The sequence below is a fragment of the Rhinoderma darwinii genome, unplaced genomic scaffold (assembly GCF_050947455.1).
Source record: "Rhinoderma darwinii isolate aRhiDar2 unplaced genomic scaffold, aRhiDar2.hap1 Scaffold_739, whole genome shotgun sequence".
NCBI classification, from domain to species: domain Eukaryota; kingdom Metazoa; phylum Chordata; class Amphibia; order Anura; family Rhinodermatidae; genus Rhinoderma; species Rhinoderma darwinii.
In genome coordinates, this window is record NW_027464301.1 from 274,779 (window position 1) to 297,213 (window position 22,435).

The 22,435-nt window shown below is 43.3% G+C and overlaps 1 protein-coding gene across 1 annotated transcript; it reads left to right on the forward strand.

Annotated features, from left to right (window-relative positions):
• Positions 1-7,143: 7,143 nt before the first annotated feature.
• LOC142730028 (low choriolytic enzyme-like) lies at positions 7,144-20,783 on the forward strand. Its single transcript, XM_075849339.1, has 8 exons — positions 7,144-7,306; positions 11,296-11,395; positions 17,911-18,028; positions 18,159-18,180; positions 18,936-19,001; positions 19,142-19,276; positions 19,381-19,498; positions 20,552-20,783. Exons 1-8 carry the CDS (start codon positions 7,144-7,146, stop codon positions 20,781-20,783), a joined length of 954 nt encoding a protein of 317 aa, XP_075705454.1.
• Positions 20,784-22,435: the final 1,652 nt, after the last annotated feature.

Sequence of the window (22,435 nt, forward strand, 5' to 3'; positions counted from 1 at the left end):
CTCACAATACGTTCCTCTACCGCTAGCCCCACACTGGGGGCCCCAGCTTAGCTTCAGGTGGCCCAAAAATTCTCTTACAATGCACCTCTCCGACCGTGATCCAAAGGCACAGCGCCAACCGGGAGACTGCACTTCCCCTCCATCTCCCCTACCAGCCTGCGTTCCTCCCAAAAATCTGCAGGAGGCAGTGTGCCCGCCCCGGCGTAATCCCCACCAACTTGCCTGTTGCGGATCTCCGGAGACAGACCAGAGGGGTACAGGTACCGGATTCCTTCCCCCACATTGGCACCTCGTGTCACCATAATGACAGGGGATTGCAGATCCCATGCTGTAGGCCTAAATTGCTCGTGCCTTCACCTATACCTGGAAGACGGAGTAGATTATGAGCCACGGTCTTCAACTTCCCTGCCTGCCTGTTAGTATTGCCACATGCCAGTGTCCCTGCGCTTATCTACAAAGAAGTATGTTGTCTGAAGTTAGACGTTTTTCGAAGATTGTTTTGGACTGTTAACTATATCAAGTGTGTGGAGTTAGGAGCAGACATTAGAACAAGCAGAGTGACAGAAGTCAGTATTGGACTAGCACCAGAACTTTGAACAACTCATATCTGTCACCTGTGGCTGTTCGGTTGCGTCTTAGGCGTGCTGCGTAGCTTGGCCACCGACTGAGGGCGGGAGAGGGTTGCCATGAAAGGTAGTGGATAGCTCCACAAGTACCCGTGGCGGTGCCTGAAGGCCGGTCAATCTATTGACCCCCACGACGCAACCCATGGCCGAGTGGATAGTGGATAGCTCCCACCGTGACTGTCATAGGCATGCAGATACCAAAGCTTGGTAACGTGGGGGTTAGGCACGACCTCTCTCAGGGGGACTCCAGCGGGCTTGACATCCCCAACCTCAGTGTTACTGTCTGTACCTACCAGAAGGAAAAGGTCCTGTTCAATTGATTGCAGTAAACGGTTAAACCAGAAGCTGTGTTGTATTTATTGTTCCATATCGAGAGTCAACCTGCTTACACAATTTGGCGTAGTCGGCAGGATCAACATCCGGATTAGAGGAGGATGGAACCATCAAGCAGTGGTGGCAGAGCCGCGCCTGCCGCGGGCGTGATACCGATGGAAGCCACGCTGATGGCCATCCCTAAATTCAATGGACAGAGTGTACCTATTACAGATTGGGCCGAGAGGGTACACGCGGCTGTCCGGTTGTTCCTGGTAGCGTTGGCACACCAAGCTGATTTAGCGCTTAATTCCCTAGAGGGGTATGCAAGGAGAGCTGAACTGGTCTTAGCAGCCGACCAGCGTGACATGCTAGAGACTATCATTAATAGACTAGACTCATTGTTTGGGGACGTCACTTCACCCGCCGACTTGCAAAAGTAATTCTACACGCGGGTGCAAAAGAATGGGGAGTCCCTCAAACAATTTGCAGTGGGACTTCAAGGCATGTGGAGCAGGTTGGTGAAGAAAGACCCAGGGTGATGTGCGGCACTACCCGAGCCTGACCAGATTGTGAGGAACCAGTTCATCTCCGGTCTGGAGAGTCGCAACTTGAGGAGGACACTGAGAGGTTTCGTCAGAGCCACGGTGACCATGGGCGAAGTCCTAAGAGAAGAAGCCGGGGAAGCAAATGTGGAATGACAGTGTACAGGCCCTACCGAAGCGACGCCAGGCGGAGGGGAACAACCGGGAGTGGGTTCCAGGATTTCGCCTGGGACGTCCGTGAAGCAATCCGGGAGTTGAAAACGGAGGTTGTGCAGTTGAGAGTTATGGCCGATAGACGAACGCCGCCGCCTCGACTGTCCTGAGCCCCGTCAGGAGGTCCTCGTCGCTGTTGGCGCTGTGATCAACCAGGACACTTTGCCAGAGACTGCAGAACGGAGCAGTTCCCCAGACAAGAACAGCCGCCGTTAAACTAGAAGCTCCCGCCGCTGAGGCCCAAGCCGCGGACAATTCACTGTTAGGTCCACGAGGGAACGTGGAACTTTTGACGGGACGATGTCCAGTTGTGACGGCCATCATTGGGGGACTGGAGGGGTCTGATTGATACGGGATCCGAAGTTACGACCATGACGTACCAGTTATTCCACGACAAGTTCCAGAACCAAGAGAGGTTAGAGGCACCCATGATAGAACTACACCGCGTTCCAAATTATTATGCAAATGTTATTTTTCGCTGATTTTCCTAAATAGTCGATGCAAATGACAGTCAGTATAATCTTCAAGCCATCAACCTTTGGAGTATAATGCAAATTTTGTTGAACAAATCTCCTAATGATAACAGATTTTTTTTTAGAAGTAAAAAACTCAAAATGCACTGTTTCAAATTATTATGCACAACAGAGATCAAAACATTTTAAAGGTTGTAAAGAGAACTAAAATGGTAATTTGTTGAATTTGCAGCATCAGGAGGTCATATTTACAGAAATCAAAAGCTCTTTCAATAAAAAAAAAATTAACAGGCCAAGTTACATGTTAACATAGGACCCCTTCTTTGATATCAACTTCACAATTCTTGCATCCATTGAATTTGTGAGTGTTTGGACAGTTTCTGCTTAAATATCTTTGCAGGATGTCAGAATAGCCTCCCAGGGCTTCTGTTTTGATGTGAATTGCCTCCCACCCTCATAGATATTTTGCTTGAGGATGCTCCAAAGGTTCTCAATAGGGTCCGCATCCTCCTGTGGACTAATCTACAAGACACGTAAATATAATACAGTATTAACTTTTAATTGCTGTTTTTGACTTTTAAATGTTGTATTTTACTCTGTCTTTCTCTTTCCATGTTTTCCATGGCTCATCCTCTCATAACGCCATATTATGTACCCCTGCTATTGTAATGTCCATTTTGCTCATCTTGCATGTATTGGCAGAATAATGCATTGGTAAGGGTATGTGCACACGAGGGCATTACGTCCGTAATTGACGGACGTATTTTGGCCGCAAGTACCGGACCGAACACAGTGCAGGGAGCCGGGCTCCTAGCATCATACTTATGTACGACGCTAGGAGTCTCTGCCTCTCCGTGGAACTACTGTCCCGTACTGAAAACATGATTACAGTACGGGACAGTTGTCCTGCAGCGAGGCAGAGACTCCTAGCGTCGTACATAAGTATGATGCTAGGAGCCCGGCTCCCTGCACTGTGTTCGGTCCGGTACTTGCGGCCGAAATACGTCCGTCAATTACGGACGCAATGACCTTGTGTGCACATACCCTAAAGCATTACTAATCAGTTGGTATGTTTATTTTGGGTTTATTCACATACTTTGTATTAACATCTGTTTACTTGATGATGTCACTGACAGCTGCTCTTTCTATGAGCTCTGTTTTCGTGTTTTTTTGGGGCTGTTCTTGATTTGTGTAACCTTGTTTGGATTTGTATATAAGATGTCATTTTTTACTGTTTGTTCTTCCTTGGCCTGACAAAGACACATGTCCTGTGTCGATACACGTTGCCTTATTGCCTTGTAATAAATAATTCAAGGAATTTACCATTGCTAATTAATTCTTACCAGCAGCGCTTTCCTGTATATCCATACATTTACTTCCTTTATATTTATTGCTATTCCTTTGATGGTCGGGACACACCACCAGCTAAAAGGCGCCCTCGTCATGGTGGAAACAGTATCCACTATAGATAATCCGGGCGAGTGGGTGATAGGACGGACGTTGTGTCGAATTGCAAGGGGCATGGTCACGGTCCGTTTGATTAATCCAGCACAGAACGCCATTGTCAGATCAGCCGACACGCTACTGGCGGGCATCGAGTTAGTCCGGCCGGAGGACGTGACCATTCCAACCACTACCGAACTCACCGAGGGAAGGTCAAGACAAGAGGATCGGGCTCCTACTCTCGAACAGGGTTCAAGTTATCGGCTGTGGCAACAGTTGAGGCTGGATGGAGTGGCCCCGACGACAGAGGCCAAGGAGCAGTTGAAGCTTTTGGTGTAGCAGTTTGACTGGGTATTCGCACAACACGAGGAAGACTATGGGTGCAACACCACCATAGAGCACAAAATCCATACCGGAATCAACCCACCTATCAGGGAACGATATCGCAATATCCCACTGGCTTTACATCGAGAGGTAAAAGACCTATTGCACAAGATGTTGGAATGTCAAGTAATCTGGGAGAGGCAAAGTCTGTGGGCGGCTCCAATTGTTCTGGTACGCAAGAAGGTTGGCTCCCTTAGATTTTGCATGGGTTAACGAAATCTAAACGCATGTACAAATATAGATGCTCATCCATTACCCGGGTGGAGGAGTCGTTAACTGCCATACAAAAAGCACAATATTATACTAGCCATGAAGGAAGTGGACAAGGAGAAAACTGCATTTATCATCCCCACCGGACTGTTTGAATTTAACCGAATGCCGTTTGGGCTCACCAACGCTCCGAGTACATTCCAGCGGTTAATGGAGCATTGCTTAGGAGACTTGGGCAAATATGGTCTCAAACTGAAACCTAGTAAGTGTAAATTGGCCCGTCAGCAGATCAAGTACCTCGGTCATCTCGTGGATGCAAATGGAATCGCCCCAGACTCTGCCAAGGTGAAGGTGGTGCAGGAGTGGCCCGTACTGGAAAACACGATGGAAGTAAGGGCCAATCTGGAATTAGTCGGATACTATCGCAGATATATTCAAGACTTTGCCAAGGTCGCGGGCCCTTTGAATCAGCTCCTTTTCGGACAACCCACGCATAAAAAAGGAAGTCACAGTCGGACTGTCGCTAAACAGTGGCAGAAACATCAACAACTGGCGTTCGAGGAGTTAAAGCCCAAGCTAGTGACAGCCCCTATCCTAGCTTTTGCTGACTTCAATCGAACATTTAGGTTATATACCGATGGTAGCTTAAAAGGGCTGGGAACAGTACTTGCACAACAGCAAGGAGAAGTAGAACGGGTCATCGCGCATGGCAGCCGCAGCCTATGGCCCACGGAGCGTAACCCCACAAACTACAGCTGGACATCTACCCTGATAATCCCCTGACCTACCTCAATACCGCAAAGTTGGGAGCAATGGAACAGAGGTGGGTAGCCCGGTTGACTCGGTTCGACTACGTTATCCACTACAAACCTGACAAGGATCACACAAATGTGGATGCTCTATCCCATCAACCATGTGAAATCCCTAGTGGAGAGGTGGATGAAGAACAGGAGGAAATCGAGATTCCTCCACTGCGGGTGGCCCCTGTAGAGTCAAAGGCCAAGAGGGTCACTAGAGTGGCTAAAGCAACTACCACGATGGCTGAAATTTATGACTAAACTGAATGGGCGACACGCCAACAACTAGACGAAGACATCAAGGTACTTCGAGGAAAAAGACCAACACCGGTCGAGAGGAGCCGACTGACATCGCGAGCACGAATCCTGGGCCGCCAATTAGAGCGGTTGGAGCTACAAAATGAGTATCATGAACTATGGCAGCTGGTGTTGCCAAAGACAGATGTGAAGTCGGTATGCAGATGGATGCATGACAAGGGAGGCCACTTTGCAGCGGACAAAACGGTCCAATTGATCCATAATCACTTCTTTTCCCCAGGATTAGGGGAAGTAACCAGACACATATGCGAAGAATGAGCGAACACTGTGTTGTGCACAAAGCTACAGAACAGTGCGAAGAACCGATGGTCATCAAGACGGGAGAACCTTTGGAACTGCTGTCAGTCGACTTCCTGACCATACAGGAAGTCACGTCGGATCACAAATATGCCTTAGTGTGTGTCGACCACTTCTCCAAATTTGCTGTAGTAATTCCCACCCAGGATCAGACGGCATCAACAACAGCCACTGCATTATGGAAACACGTCCTACGCCCTTATGGGTGTCCAAGACGATTGTTATCCGACCAAGGGCCAAATTTCTAATCCGAACTCATCTGGGAGCTATGTATTCTACATATCAAGAAACCGAGGACGACGCGTTACCACCCGCAAGGTAACGGGGCCTGTGAGGGATTTAACTGCACGTTACTTGGTCTGCTGAGAACTCTTGGGGAGGAGAAACACGAACGATGACCAAAGTACGTAGACGACCTGGTGTGGGCTTACAATCACACAGTACACCGCACTACATGATACGCCCCATATCAGCTGATGTTCGGCCGTCCTAGTCTGTTACTACTAGCGCTCCTATGGGGGACCCCAGAATATCACATGGACAGGTCCCCCGCTGAGTGGTGTACAAGACCACCAGAGGCGTTTGAACATCGCAAAAGTCAGGGTGGAGAGAGTTGGATTAGGAGAGAAGTCTCCGAACCGAGCTAGACGACACGCAATCTTTCATCCGGGAGGTCGAGTACTGGTCTCCGGAACCACCAAGCGACACGTGGGGGTAAGCTGGAACCCCCGATGGAAAAGGAAACCATATGTGGTGATCAAATGCATCGATCCTGAACTCCCGGTGTATGAGGTACAACTAGAAGGAGATCGGGGTCAGAATAGAAACCTACACCGGAACCTGTTGCGACCCTGCACCTTTCCAATGTCAGAAGTGATCTCATCGCCAGTACGAGAAGATCAGAGGGACTCATTACGGACTAATGCAGAGGGGAACTGGTGGCTGGTGATCACCTCAAACAACCCCAATTCATCTTGGGAACCGCTGCCAACAGAAGCATTGGAGTTGACCGGGTCCTTGGAGTCATCAACACCCAAAGAGAACTGCGGATTACGTTTTCCTCAGGGATGTAGCCGCAACAGACAACAAGCTTATTTGCAGGACTATGAGGTTTAAGTGCAGAGGGCTGCACTTCAGAACGAAGGGGGAAGTGTAAGGCTGGGTTCACACGAGCACATTAACGTCCGTAATTGACGGACGTATTTCGGCCGGAAGTCCCGGACCGAACTCAGTGCAGGGAGCCGGGCTCCTAGCATCATAGTTATATACGATGCTAGGAGTCCCTGCCTCTCTGCAGGACAACTGTCCCGTACTGTAATCATGTTTTCAGTACGGGACAGTAGTTCCACGGAGAGGCAGGGACTCCTAGCGTCGTACATAACTACGATGCTAGGAGCCCGGCTCCCTGCACTGAGTTCGGTCCGGGACTTCCGGCCGAAATACGTCCGTCCATTACGGACGTTAATGTGCTCGTGTGAACCCAGCCCAAGGGTGGTGAGGGGAGAAGCGAGTGGCTGTGGTGGAGATGGTTGAGAGAGAGGAAGCGAGGTCGGACAGTTGGCGGCATAGCGGTGGAGACCAGCGAGATACAAGTGTGGAGAGACCGGAGGCAGCAACCAGCCACATATTGGAGCAGCGCCAGACTCAGCAAGCTGGACCAGATGAGGAGACAGACCAGAGGGGTACAGGTACTGGATTCCTTCCCCCCCATTGGCACCTCCTGTCACCATAAGGACAGGGGATTGCAGATACCATGCTGTAGGCCTAAATTGCCCGTGCCTTCACCTATACACAGAAGATGGAGTAGATTCTGAGCTACGGTCTCCAACTTTCCAGCCTGCCCGTTAGTATTGCACATGCCAGTGTCCCTGCGCTTATCTATGAGGAAGTATGTTGTCTGAAGTTAGAAGTTTTCCAAAGATTGTTTTGGACTGTTAACTATATCAAGTGTATGGAGTTTGGAGCAGACAGTAAATAAGCAGAGTGACATAAGTCAGTATCGGACTAGCACCAGGACTTTGAACAACTCATATCTGTCACCTGTGGCTGTTCGGTTGTGTCCTAGGCGTGCTGCTTAGCTTGGCCGCCGACTGAGGGCGGAAGAGGGTTGCCATGAAAGGTTGTGGATAGCTCTGCAAGGACCCGTGACAGTGCCCGAAGGCCGGTCGAGCTACTGACCCCCACGATGCAACACATGGCCGAGAGTGTAACTCTTACCTGAGGGTATGCTGACAATAGTGGATAGCTCCCACCGTGACTGTCATAGGCATGCAGATACCAAAGCTTGGTAACGTGGGGGTTAGGCACGACCTCTCTCAGGGGGACTCCAGCGGGCTCGACGTCCCCCAACCTTGGTGGTACTGTCTGCGCCGACCAGAATGAAAAGGACCTGTTCAATTGATTGCAGTAAATGGTTAAACCAGAAGCTGTGTCGTATCTGTTGTTCCGCACCGAGAGTCAAGCCACCTACACGCAATCTACAGTGGTTTGTGTGTGGCACAATCTACAGGGGTCTGTGTGGCACTATATACAAGGGAGGGGGGCTGTTAGGCACTATATACAAGGGAGGGTTCTATGTGGCACTATATACTAGGGAGGGCGGCTGTGTGGCACTATATACAAGGGAGGGGGGCTGTGTGACACTATATACAGGGGGAGCTGTATGGCGCTATCTACAGGGGGGCTGTATGGCACTATTTACAAGGGGGAGGTTGGAGGCGCTATCTACAAGTGGGGTGTGACATTGTCTACAGAGGGGCCATATAGTACTGTCTACAGGGGGGCTGTATGGCACAATCTACAGGGGGGCTGTATGGCACAATCTACAGGGGGGCTGTATAGCACTGTCTACATGGGGCACTATGTATAAGGGGGCTGCCTATAAGGGGGGCTGTGACACCTAGGGGAGGGGGAGCCCTGTCAAAAGTTTGCTATGGGGCCCAGTCTTTCCTAGTTACGTTCCTGACACAAAGTTTTTGGCTCCGTTTTTTGAGCCAAAGCAAGAAGTGGATCCAAAAGGAAGGAAATGTGTAAAGAAAAGTCTGATGCATCTCCTTTCTTTTGTCAAAAACTGCCCCAAAACCTGCATCAAAACTGTGTATGATCCTGGCCTGATACGTGGTAAAACACACACGGTTTTACCTGGTGGCTTTTATTTGTGCGGCACACTACTGATGAAAGTCAACACATTAGAATACACCTTAAATGTTGCACTCGCTTCCGGAGTAAATTGAGAAATATTTTTGGCATGGACTTCAACCACTGGTGAGGTCCAGGCATCATCATGTTCTGGCTAGTGAGGACCTAGAAGAAAAAAGTTGAGAAGCCCTGCCCTAGAACTTATACAAACTGGGATTTCTAGAAGGTTATACCACCCTACGTGTCCAATACATAAATGCAAAAAAGCATTTACAAACCCCTTTAATCCCCGTACAAACCCCTTTAATCTGGCCAGAGGCGTAGCTAGGGGTTTAGCACGGGGGTGGGGGGGGGAAAAACAGATCTGAGTGCGCCCCCCCCAATGCATGTAACACGCAGGATCGAGCTGTTACCATCACATCTAAGGCTTCGTTCACATCTGCGTCGGGGTTCCGATCATGGGTTCCGTCAGACATTTCCATCAGGGGTACCCATGAATGGAAACTGAACGGAAGCGAGATGGTAGCCACAGCTTTCCGTTTTCATTACCATTGATTTCAATGGTAACTCTTCAGTTGCTAATGGTTTCCGTTTGTCTCCTACGGAAACGTTACCATTGAAATCAATAGTAATGGAAACGGAAAGCTATGGTTTCGTTCAGCGTGTGTGTGTGTGTGTGTGTGTGTGTGTGTGTGTGTGTGTGTGTGTGTGTGTGTATCAGTGTGTTTGGTGCAAATTTCTAATTCGATTTTGCTAAAAATTCTTTTTACTTTTGTAAAAAAAAAAATAGTGTACATAGACTTCAATCATTTCTCTGACATCTGACAGCGGAGTTTGAATTATAAAGAGTTGCAGACCTCTCTGTATATACCAACCATCATCCCTGTTACTGTATATACCAGCCATTATCCCTGTATATAACCACCATCATCCCTGTATATGCCCCTATCATCCCTATATATACCAAGCATTATCCCTGTATATACCAACCATCATCCCTGTTAATGTATATACTAGCCATCATCCCTGTATATAACCCCTCCATCATCCCTATATACAGGGATGATGGTTGGTATATACAGGGATGATGGAGATTATATATAGGGATGATGGAGGTTATATACAGGGATGATCGCTGGTATACACAGGGATGGTGGAGGTTATATACAGGGATGATGGTTGGTATATACAGGGATGATTAATGGAGGTTATATACAGGGATGATGGCTGGTATATACAGGAATGATGGGGGTTATACACAGGGATGATGGAGGTTATATACAGGGATGATGGGGGTTATATACAGGAATAATGGCTGGTATATACAGGGATGATGGGGTTATATACGGGGATGATGCCTGGTCCAGCCATCATCACTATATAACTCCCATCATCCTTGTATATAACCCCATCATCCCTATATATAACCCCCATCATCTCTGTATATACCAGCCTGGCTGGTATATACAGTGATGATGTGGGTTATATACAGGAATGATAGTTGTTATACACAGGGATGATAGGGGTAATATACAGGGATGATGGGTAGTCCAGCCATCCCTGTATTAATCATGTATTAACCCCCATGATCGCTATATATACCACCTATTATCCCTGTGTAACCCTAACTAAATAACTGTATCGATCAGGGAGGGGTGCTTACTCACCCTCTCCTCACGCAGGCTTCTTCTGCTCCTAACGGGCAGAGTCAGACGTGTGCTCTAGCAGACGTGCCTAGCATGCGGCACGTCTGCTAATACTGTAGCGTGAAGAGAGAGAGAGCAAAAAACACACGGCGCCACCTTGTGCAGGTCAATATGTTAGGTGGGTGAAGCAAGGGGGCAATTACCATGCTCACCTAGGTAGGATGTTTAAAGCGTAAGGGTAGATCCACATATGCTGCTGCCAGATCCGGATCGGTTCCCAGAAGGGACCGCTTGATTAACGGAGAAAGGAGGAGAAAAAAATGGATCGTCTGGAGGCGCTGCTGCGTGGCGAAATTTGTAGAAATGACGGTAAAGTCCAGATATAATAGAATCGTTTATTTCAATATGTGGCTACGCGTTTCAACGCTGAACGAGCGTCTTCCTCAGGCCATGTACACATTGTGCTTCTGACACTTTATATAACATAGTGAGTTCAAATTAACAGGAGTGAAAAACCGCCAAATCTGCCGAGGTCAGAGTGCGACCGTGATGTCACACCCGGTTTTTTCAACAAAAGGGCAGTTAAAACAGAAATGAACCATTATAAAAATAAATACTTTCTTTTGTTTACAAAACATAGACACTTGATGATAGGGATACAGTGGGATAGTGCCTGAATTGTATAAATTACAGAAATAACCTAAAAGTAGTGGTCTTTAAAAGCCGGGAGTGTGTTCTCATCTGCAATGCATTAAAACAGGTGTATTAAAACCAGTAAAACAAGCTCTGAATTGACAATTTTATATTTTTATATAAATGATTAGTGAAACTTTCAATATTGTTGATAAGTTTAGCGTGAAGTAACTTTGTAATGAAAGTAGTTGTGTTGCTAGGTTACACTGAGAACGCTGAGACGCGTCTCCGTGGCCGGGACAACCAAGGAAAGTCAAGACATCAGGGGGAACAAGACATGATGGGCCAAACGGAACATAGGTAAGTTGATGAAGAAGTAAGAATACTTCTATGTGTATTTATTTGGCATATATAAGATAATGAATGGTAATGGCATAGTGACAAACTTTTTAGTTATCACATCAAATGGTTTACATCGATATTGATATAAGATAGTAGGTATGCCAGAAGGAGTACCCATTAGGGATAATTATATTCTTATTTTCGTTTTATTTTAATTTCACTGTTATGAACATGTTAGCAATGGCTTTTGTTGATCACGTTGCCTGAAATGAAGATATATTAACCTAATGTGGACTCAGAGATGTCATTAAGACCCCCTGGGTGTAGTGTTTGTAGTCTGAATATCCAATAATTTTCCCTCTGTTTGAGTTTGTTGAACCTATTGGGGACATCTAGATGGATGTCCTCAATTGGTGTAATGTTGATTTGGTTGAACTGGCAATTGTGTACCTGGGAGAAATGACGGGACGCGCTGTGTTTTAGAAAGCCTGTGTTCACATTAAATCGATGTTTGTTCAATCTGGATGGCAGACATTGTGTGGTTCTCCCTATATATTGTAAATGGCAGGTACATTCCATTAGGTAAATTACGTAGGAACTACTGCAATTGAGGAATGACTTAATAGTAAATAATTCTTTTGTGACGGTGGATGTGTATGTATATTTCTTGTGAGTGATGCTGTTACAACATAGACACCGTGAGTGACCACATTTAAAGGAGCCATTTAATTTGGACAAAAAGTTTGTTTGCGCCATTTTCGGTTTCCGAACCCTGCTAGGGGCTAGGATGTTTTTCAAAGTCAGAGACCGTCTGAATGTGATGCTTGGTTGAGCCGGTATCACATCCTTCAGATAGGGGTCATGTTTTATAATATGCCAATGTTTGTGCAGGATGGCCCTGACTGCTTTGTTCCCTTGATTGAAAGTAGTGATAAAATTCGTATTGTATTTATTGGATTCTAATATTTTATGTGTTGGATTTATACAGAAGTTTTGGGACAACTCTGAGGCTTTACGACGTGCACCTTTGATGAGGTTCAAAGGGAAATTCTTCTCCTTGAACCTTTAAGAATTTAAGAATTTTATCCGAATGTCTGCAGGATTGGCTGACTATCCAATGTGTATAGGGGTCTCCAATATCTGCCGTCGTGGAAAGAAGTATTGGGCATGTTGGATTTCAACATGTCCAGTTTATTGCTCCCGCGGGAAATAAGCCACTGCAATAGAGATTTTGGTAGTGGATTATTCCCCTCTATCCATTGAAGAGTCTTATTTGATGACGATAGGACTCTTCGGCTCGCTGTACTCTATGTACTTGATGTACTACTGCTTATACATAGAGTACAGTGGGGCCGGTCACATGACAAAGATGACATTCAGATGACATTCAGATGAATTTTATCTGAACCCGCCAAAGTCTGCAGATTTGGCTGACTACCCGATGTGTATGGGGGTCTCCAACATCTGCTGTCGTGGAACGAAGGATTGGGCATGATGGATATCAACATGTCCAATTTTTTGTTCCAGTGGGAAATAAGCCGCTGCAAGAGGGATTTTGGCAGCGGATTATTCCCCTCTCACCATTGAAATTAGGGAAAGCCAAGCTGAACAAGCAAGCTTATGGTTGAGTCGGGAAACCAGTGATTTAAAGTATGTATGCCCAACTTTACGGTTTCAGTTACTAATACTGCTCTACTATGAGAATTACAGCAATCACAAAATGACTTGCTTCTGAAACACAAGAACTAAAAACGATAAAGAAAAACGTTAAAAAAACACACAAAACAAAGCGGGCAAAACTCCATATATTGTAGTATCAAAGCCAGGTCCAAAATCAGACACGTGACCAGAGACCAGCACTAATGTAAGACATAGATACACACTAGTCCAACCCAGCAAGAAAATCAATTATGGTAAAGAATACAATGCAACAAATGCTACATAAATATACATATATAAAGTGCCATGTGCAATATACAATACCAACTGTGGCTACTTATGATCTCAAGATGGGAAAGCCTGGACAAGGTAAACCAGCTGAATGGGCACTAAGTGTAAAGCTGGCCTCAATCCCTTCCCCACGCGTATAGCCGGAGGGAACCGGCTTCCTCAGGGGTCTGTTAAAAACAGTGGCTGAATCAAGAATTTTTATATAGATAGCTGCGAGTGTAGTCAATATATACGCTGCAATAATTGATAGCTATGTACCATTATGGCGCCATGGGTAAGTCAACATGTGTCCCAAGTACCAGCGTCTGCAGTCCTATATTGCGTCTGTCTATGCCACAAGTGCATCGGCATCCACTGATTGGGTCTAGAATAGATGCGACCAGTGGATTGCTCATGCGGGGCTGGACATGTGTTATATCTAAATTCCTGGACTCCCGTGATCTGCATTAAAATCGAGCTTGAGGAACGCTATTGAGCCAAAACATTGCGCGACCGGATTCAAGATTTTGCATCAAGGCGTGAGTAATGTCTATTACTTTGTTGGTGGATATATCTGTTTTTTGTCTAAAAAATATATGTACGTATACTTTGGAGACAAGATGTTTCAAACTAATTAAGGAAATGTTGGGTATATTTCCATGAATTTTTTTTGTGTTCAAGAAGGCAACCATTATACTATCATACATAATTACTGTTTTATTGTCACTTTGCCTTCCAAAAATTTGAATAAAAAGTGATTAAAAATTTGCATGTATCGAAAAACTATATCAATAAAAACAATAGCTCGTCTCGCAAAAAACAAGCACTCATACAGATCCCTCGACAAAAAAATTAGAAAGTTAGGGTTCTCAAAACATCGTGACAGAAAAAAGGCATAATTTTTTACAAAAGTAATTTTATTGTGCAAAAAGTTATCAAAAAGCGCTATGTCAACATGTCATTTATAACGCACGGTGCATGCTGCATAAAAGGAAACCTATAAAACGATGCCAGAATTGCTGTTTCTTGGTCTCCTTGCCTCCCAAATAATAGGACAAAATGTGATCAAAAAGTCGCATGTACCCCAAAATGGTAATAATAAAAACTACAGCTCATCCTACAAAAAAACAGCCCTCATACCATTACGTCTATATAAAAAAAATAATGTTATGGCTCCAATAAGTCAGGAAAGAAGAAATATGCAGGTGTGCAGGCCCGGGGGGAACATTTCTTCTGTTTCAAGAGGCGATTATTAAGACCCTAATATTATGGAACCAGGAAAGGGAGGGCCCAAACATATCTGCTTGAAGCGAGGGTTCCTGTATTATACCAGGACAACACTTCCCCAGCAAAATTACCCAAACTGCAAATGTGCAGAGTGTGGACCAAATAGGGGATAAGAAAGGACATTTATCAGTGCGACACCGGCCTGTGCAGAAAGGATTGCTCCACAGCGTAACACACATCTATGGATTATTTTATTGTTTTTTTTACCCCATTATTCTACCACCTGACTATGCCCCTGATGTACTCTGCCCAGCTTACATGTGCCCCCTACATTATAAACTGAAATGTCAGTAAAACTCCAAATAAAACTACTACCAAGCAAAATCCACGCTCCAAAAGCAAAATGGCGCTCCCTCTATTCTGAGCCCTACAGTGTGCCCAAACAGCAGTTTACATCCACATATATGGCATCACCATATCCGGAGAACCGTTTTAACAATTTTTGTAGTGAGTGTCTCCAGTGGCACAACAAGTTTGCCACTGAAATATCACATCTGGGGAAAAATTGCAATTTTTACTTTGCACCATCCTCAGGGCAATAATTTATGGAAAAGACATGTGGGGTGAAAATGCTCACTACACCCCTTAATAAATGCTTTTAGGGGTGTAGTTTCCAAAATTGAGTCACTTTTCAGGGGTTTATTTTCTTATTTCACATCAGTCCTGCAGATGTGAACCAATACTTTGTAAATCGCCAAATTAGGCCTCAATTTCACATGGTACTCTTTCACTCCTGAACCCTGTTGATCGTCCAGGTAAAAGATTAGGGCCACATGTAGGGTGTTTCTAAAACCAGGAAACTCTGCATATTAATTAGAGAGCTGCGTTTTCATGGTGACACATGCTGGACACAACATATTGGACACTGAAATGGCAAATCCATGGTAAAATTGCCATTTTCACTCTGCAACATCGAGTGCACACTAATTTCTGGAAAACACCTGTGGGGTTAACATGCTCAGTCCACTACCAGGTGAATACCTTGAGGGGTGTAGTTTCCAAAATGAGGTAACTATTGGGGGATTTCCCCTGTTTTGGTCCCACAGGAGCTTTGCAAATGCGACACAGCACCCAAAAACGATTCTAGAAAATGGTGCTCCTTCCCTTCTGAGCCCTGCCGTGTGCTGAAACCGCAGTTTATGACCAAATATAGGGTATTTATGAATTCTGGAGAAGTTTCTTTCCAAATGTCGGGGTTATTTTTCTCCTTTATTTGTGGAGAAAAGAAAAAATTTTGAGCTAAAGCTACATCTTATTGATAAAAAATTCATTTTTATTTTCACTGTCCAATTCTAATAAAATCTATGAAACACCTGTGGGGCCAAAATGCTCACTACACCCCAAGATGAATTCCTCAAGGGGTGTAGTTTCCCAAGTGGAGTCACTTTTGGGGAGTTTCCACTGTACTGGTATCTTATGGGCTTTGCAAAAGCGACATGGTACCGAGAAACCAATCCTGCACTCCTATCTTTCTGAGCCCTGCGATGTGCCCAAACAGCAATTTATTACCAAATATGGGGAATTTCCGTACTCTGGAGAAGTTGCTTTACAAATGTTGGAGGGCTTTTTCTCCTTTATTCCTTATGGAAATATTTTTTTTATAGCTACAGTACAACAACATCTTATTGGAAAAAAATAAAACTTTTCATTTTCACGTCCAAATTCTAATAAAATCTATGAAACACCTGTGGGGTCAAAATGCTCACTACACCCCTAGATGAATTCCTTGTGGCATCTAGTTGCCAAAATAGGGTATTTTTGGGGGTGTTTCCTTTGTTTTGGCTTCCCAAGACCCATTTTAACCTGACATAGTGCCTAAAATTTAATCCAAGGCTATATTCACACGCTTACTAAAAAACGTCTCAAAATACAGAGCTGTTTTCAAGGGACAAAGCAGCATTTTTAGCACCTCGCGTTTTTTGCTGCATTTTTTAGGCCGTTTTTGGAGCTGTTTGTCTATGTCAATGACCGTTTTCCCATTTAAATCAATGGGCAGATGTTTGAAGGCATTCTTCTTCCGATTTTCCAGCCATTTTTCGGGATGTTTACGGCCCGAAAAAATGGTTAAATGGTTAAAATAGCCAGTTTGAACATACCCCAATAAAAAGAATGCCCCAAAATCCACTAGGTACTCCTTTGCTTCTGAGGCCTGTGTTTCGGTCCATTAGGACACTAGGACATGTGAGTTATTTATAAAAACTGCAGAATCTGGGCAATTAATATTAATTCGTGTTTCTCTGATAAAACCTTCTGTGTTACAGAAAAAATTGATTAAAATGGAATTTCTGCAAAATAAATGAAATTTGTAAATTTGACCTCCACTTTGCTTTAATTCGTAAAAAGTCTAAAGGGTTAAGAAACTTTCTAAATGCTGTTTTGAATAATTTGAGGGGAGCAGTTTTAAAATGGGGTGATTTATGGGGGCTTTCTAATATATAGTCCCCTCAAAGCCACTTCAGAACTGAACTAGTCCCTAGAAAAATAGGCTTTTGACATTTTCTAAAAAATGTGGGAAATTTCTGTTAAACTTATAAGCCTTGTAACGTCCTAGGAAAATAAAAGGATGTTAAAAAAACGATGCAAACATAAAGTAGACGTATTAAAAATGTTAAGTAGTAACTATTATGTGTGGTATTACTGCATGTCTTACAAGCAGATACATTGAAATTTCGAAAAGTGCTAATATTTGCAAATTTTCTCTTAATATTGGTGTTTTTCCACAAGTTCCAAAGTTATTACCACATAAAGTGAAACATGTCAGATTTGAAAAATGAGGCTCTGTCAGGAAGGTCAAAAGTGGCTGCAGCGGGAAGGGGTTAATAATAAATTTTGTGTTACATCTCACAAAACAGAAAATTTTTCAATTGTAATTTCTTTTTTTAAACGTTCCCATGTGCAGATATTTTTGTTACATACATGGTTTGGTGCCCCCTGGTGTTCTTTTGATTTCTTCTCTCCACCTAATGTGTGGACTCAGTAGCACTGCCTGTATCTTCTTGTACACAGGTCAAGGATTAATTCCTGCATTTGTGCAGGCCAGTTCATTAGAATCGGCGTGCTGGATTTATTTTTATGGCAAGATTGGAGCAAAATTTTTTGGTTAAGAATTAATTTAATCCTAACAAGATATCTGTGAATATACGGTACCAATTATCCGGATAATGATATTATTCTTCATTGTGTGTATGTAAATCCAGCCTATATGTGGGTGGACCCTATCACATTACAATCCTTCCTTGGGGGGGGTCACTCCCTCTTTATGATCACATGCCCGTGTGATGATTGGCTGTTTCATCCCCGATTTTGGGTTTAAATAGAGTCTATGATGCACATGTACTAGCAGAAGAGAGAAACTTGACACACAAGATAATGGCGCTTAGTATCATGTTGCTGTGGTTAGTTGGCTGTTTACTCATTCAGGCGACACCAATAAAGGTAAGTAAGGATGCTTCAGTCTCTGAACTGTAACTGTATCCCATGCTTCTCTTACAAGGAGAGGTAGATAGACCTGTATTTAGTACTTTTCTCATTCTCCCAATATAAACATGTCTCTATTTTCTCATAGAAAACAAAAGATGCTGGAAAAAGTAAGTTAAGATTTTTCTATCTATCTATCTAACCTTATTTCCATTTTTCTTCTCCCAATTAACTCTGCTAATTTTCCTTCTTTCCCTCATGCTTTTTGTTATGGTTTTCACGGTCAATAAAACAGTTACTAGTAATTCAGTTCACCTATCCAATTGCCACTTTAAAGTTGCTCCATCCTCACTTGTACTAACTCTGCCAATACAAATGTATAAAAATGACAAAAATCTTAAGCTTTCTCTGCTTCTTCCTGACTCTAAAAACACATAGAAGAGTACTCACTGTATTATCAAATGGAAAACATACTTTATTTTGTCAGTATTCAACATGTTCAATAGAGGCTAGTCTGCTTTTGGCACAGATTTTTTTGTTTCTACAGATGGTTATTATGTATCACGAAAATTGTTGCCTATGTGAATTATAATGATCTTGCATGGTAAATGTTATCCGTACAGTGAGAGAACAATTGCATCTTGAGCATTGTTTTTGCTGAAATTGTGAGGCTAGGATGGGAAATATCATTATTGTGCTGGTGGTTCTTATTTCTAATCCAACATTGATGCCCCTATTTGCATTGTTCAAATTATGTTCTTGCAGAGGCGTTACTTGAATCTCCTGAAATTTAAGTAAACACAATTCTCCCCAAAAATCACCATAAGTGAACTCTAGTGAACGCAGTGTTTTGCTAAGGGCAAAACTGTTCTAACATTTGTGCTGCTACTTTGGTATTACATTTTTCTTTCTTTTTTTTTTTTAGCAATTGCCCCTTATCCTTACGCTGACAGCAGAGCAATGTTTGAAATAATTAAGGAAGCAAACAAAGGTGAGATGTGTGTAATATTTGCTAATGAAATTACTGCATTGTATTGATAAACAAAACTTTTTGGGGCAATTTTTTGTTTTTTTTCATCATTGTGAAAATCTGTCAATATAGATCTAACTATTTGTCCTTTCTCATCGCAGACATCGCTGTCTTCCTTGTGGGTGGTGACATTAACGTTAAACACTCACGTAGTGCCAAAGTATGTCCTGGGTGCCAATGGAAAAAATCAGCAAATGGAATGGTAATAGTTCCGTTTGTCGTGTCCCCTGATTATTGTAAGTTATCCCTATTATAGATCTGACCTGAGATACTTGTGTCTAGAGATGAAGTTTGTCAATATTTTAAACCTAAAAACATAACTCTGTTCTTCTGTTTCCAGCTAGTTTCGAAATATCAATGTTCGATACGCTCATGAAGGAATTTGAGATTATGACCTGTGTACAGTTTGTCAATAGAAGCAATGAACAAGACTATATCAGTATAGAGACTGGAGGAGGGTATGGAAATCTATCATTTAAGCTTAACTATAACAGTGTCCACAAAAATGAATCCATGAAGAATGAAAATCAGAGGAGTTGTCTCATCACAAACAACCTCTTTAATATTATAGCCATGAGTCCAGCTACCGAGGCACCCAACAGCGCTCTTGGCTTTTTTTGTAACTCCCAGTGTGCAGCCAACACTCCATTCACTTCTATGGGGAGTGTGGTCGTCCTGAACTGGGGTCATGGATTCACAGATCTCTCGATGGGTGAGGGCCCCAGAGTTCGGACCCTTACCTCTCAAGCATTTATGATGGGAATACCCCTTAAATTATAGTATAAGTACTCTATTAGTTTTGCAAATGTATAAAAAAATTTAGATTTTCCATTCTTCACTATTTTCAAGCTTTTTGCAGTCAGTAAATAGCAAAATTCTTCTTTCTCGCAGCTGGGAATTTGCTACAGTGGTATGTAATCTAAGCTATCCTCTGTAAGCCTAACAGTCAAGGCTACCTACACTGATACATTGGAGCGAGCTAGACCAGAGAGTATTGTCTACACTAGATATAAGTGTAGTAAACTCCCAGTGTGAGAAGGTTCTGGTCTTTACAGGTTTTTAACCTCTAAATGTATGTTTTCATTCACTGACAGCAAAATAAGGGCTTGGAAATGGTGAGGAAATTAAATTCCATGTATGTTCAAAAAAATGGAAGAACTTTTTATTGTAAATGGATTTTATGGGAATATACTTTGATAGCCTATCCTTAATATAGGCAACCATTGTGTGATCAGTGGGGATTTGACCCAGGGACCCCCCCACCCCCACTGATCATGTGCATGGATGTGCTGCTGTGCCTGTAGAGATGCAGCATCTTCTTCTGCTGATTATTGGGGTTTCCAGGGTATGGACCTCCACTCATCACACATTGATATCCTGACCTAAGGATAGGCTATCAACGTACATTTCCAGAAGTCTCTTTAAGCTTTATGTACAAAAAAAACAGAAACCCCCTTTAATGTGGACTGTTCATGTACTAATATGGTACTTGATGCTGTTATGTTTTTCAGGTGTTGGTCGTATGTTGGGAAGGTTGGAGGTAGACAGATATTGAGCCTTGATATGCCTTCCTGTATAAAATACACTCTGGTACCACATGAATTCATGCACGCGCTGGGCTTCTTCCATGAGCATACCAGGCCTGACCGGAACCAGTATATCGATGTCTTATGGCAAAATATTGCCCCAAGTGAGCACCTATATTTACATAGCCTAGACATTAGCCCCCTCAATAAAACATAAAACAATGTTGACTTGAAGGATCACGGGACTGATATCTCATTATTTTTTCTTAAATAGGGGATTACAGCAATTTTATCTTGGATGGAGGAGATACTTTTCCGCTACCATATGGCTACAACTCAATCTTGCAATTTAACTCGTAAGTATATGACAAAGTTGAAAGTACACGTACATTACTGTAGAGTACCCCATTCTGGATGTATCATGTAAGCTATATTCACACAAAATAACAAGATTATCATGATCTGTTAACCCCTTCGCACTTTGCCACTTTTGACCTTTCTGACAGAGCCTCATTTTTCAAATCTGACATGTTTCACTTTATGTGGTAATAACGTCGGAATGCTTTTACCTATCCAAGCAATTCTGAGATTGTTTTCTTGTGACACATTGGACTTTACATTAATGGAAAAATGTGCTCTTGAAGTAGGCCATGAAAATTATACAATTTTCAAAGAAAATATAGGTTTAGCTAATTTTTTATCATTTCCACAAGGACTAAATGAGAAAAAGCACTGCAACATTGTAAAGCAATTTGTCCTGAGTAAACCAATACCCCACATGTGGTCATAAATGGCTGTTTGGACACACGGCAGGACTTAGAAGGAAAAGAGCGCCATTTGGCTCTTGGAGCTCAAATTTAGCAGGAATTTTTTGGGGAGGCCAAGTCGCATTTGCACAGCCCATGAGGGGACAAAACAGTGAAAACCCCCCACAAGTGACCCCATTTTGGAAACTACGCCCCTTAAGGAAATTATCTAGGGGTATAGTGAGCATTTTTACCCAACAGGTTTTTTGCAGAAATTATTGGAAGTAGGCCATGAAAATCTAAATTTTTTCAAAGAAAATGAAAGTTTAGCTATTTTTTTCTCATTTCTACAAGGATTAAATGAGAAAAAGCACTGCAACATATGTAAAGCAATTTCTCCTGAGTAAAACAGTACCCCACATGTGGTCATAAACCACACAGCACGGCTTAGAACGGAAGGAGCGCCATTTGACTTTTGGAGCTCAAATTTAGCAAGAATGGTTTGCGGAGGCCATGTAGTATTTGCAAAGCCCCTGAGGGACCAAAACCATGTTGCAAAGCCCCTGAGGGACCAAAATCATGAAAATGCCCAAAAAGTGACTCCATTTAGGAAACTACACCCCTTGAGGAATTCATCTAGGGGTGTAGTGAGCATTTGACCCCATAGTTGTTTCATAGGTTTTATTAGAATTTGGACGTGAAAATGAAAAGTTTTATTTTTTCCAATAAGATGTTGTCGTACTGTAGCTATAAAAAAATTATTTCCACAAGGAATAAAGGAGAAAAAGGCCTCCAACATTTGTAAAGCAACTTCTCCAGAGTACGGGCAGTGAAAATAAAAAAAAAATCCTTTTTCTTCAATAAGATGTAGCTTTAGCTCAAAATTTTTCATTTTCTCCACAAATAAAGGAACAAAAGAACCCCAACATTTGTAAAGCAACGTCTCCCTCGTACGGCAATACCCCATTTGTGGTCATAAACTGCTGTTTGGACACACGACAGGGATCAGCAGGGAAGGAGCGCCATTTGGCTTTTGGAGTGCAGATTTTGCTGGATCGGTTTATGGTCGCTATGTCGCATTTGCAAAGCCCCTGTGTTTTATTTTATTACTTGAAACTTTTAT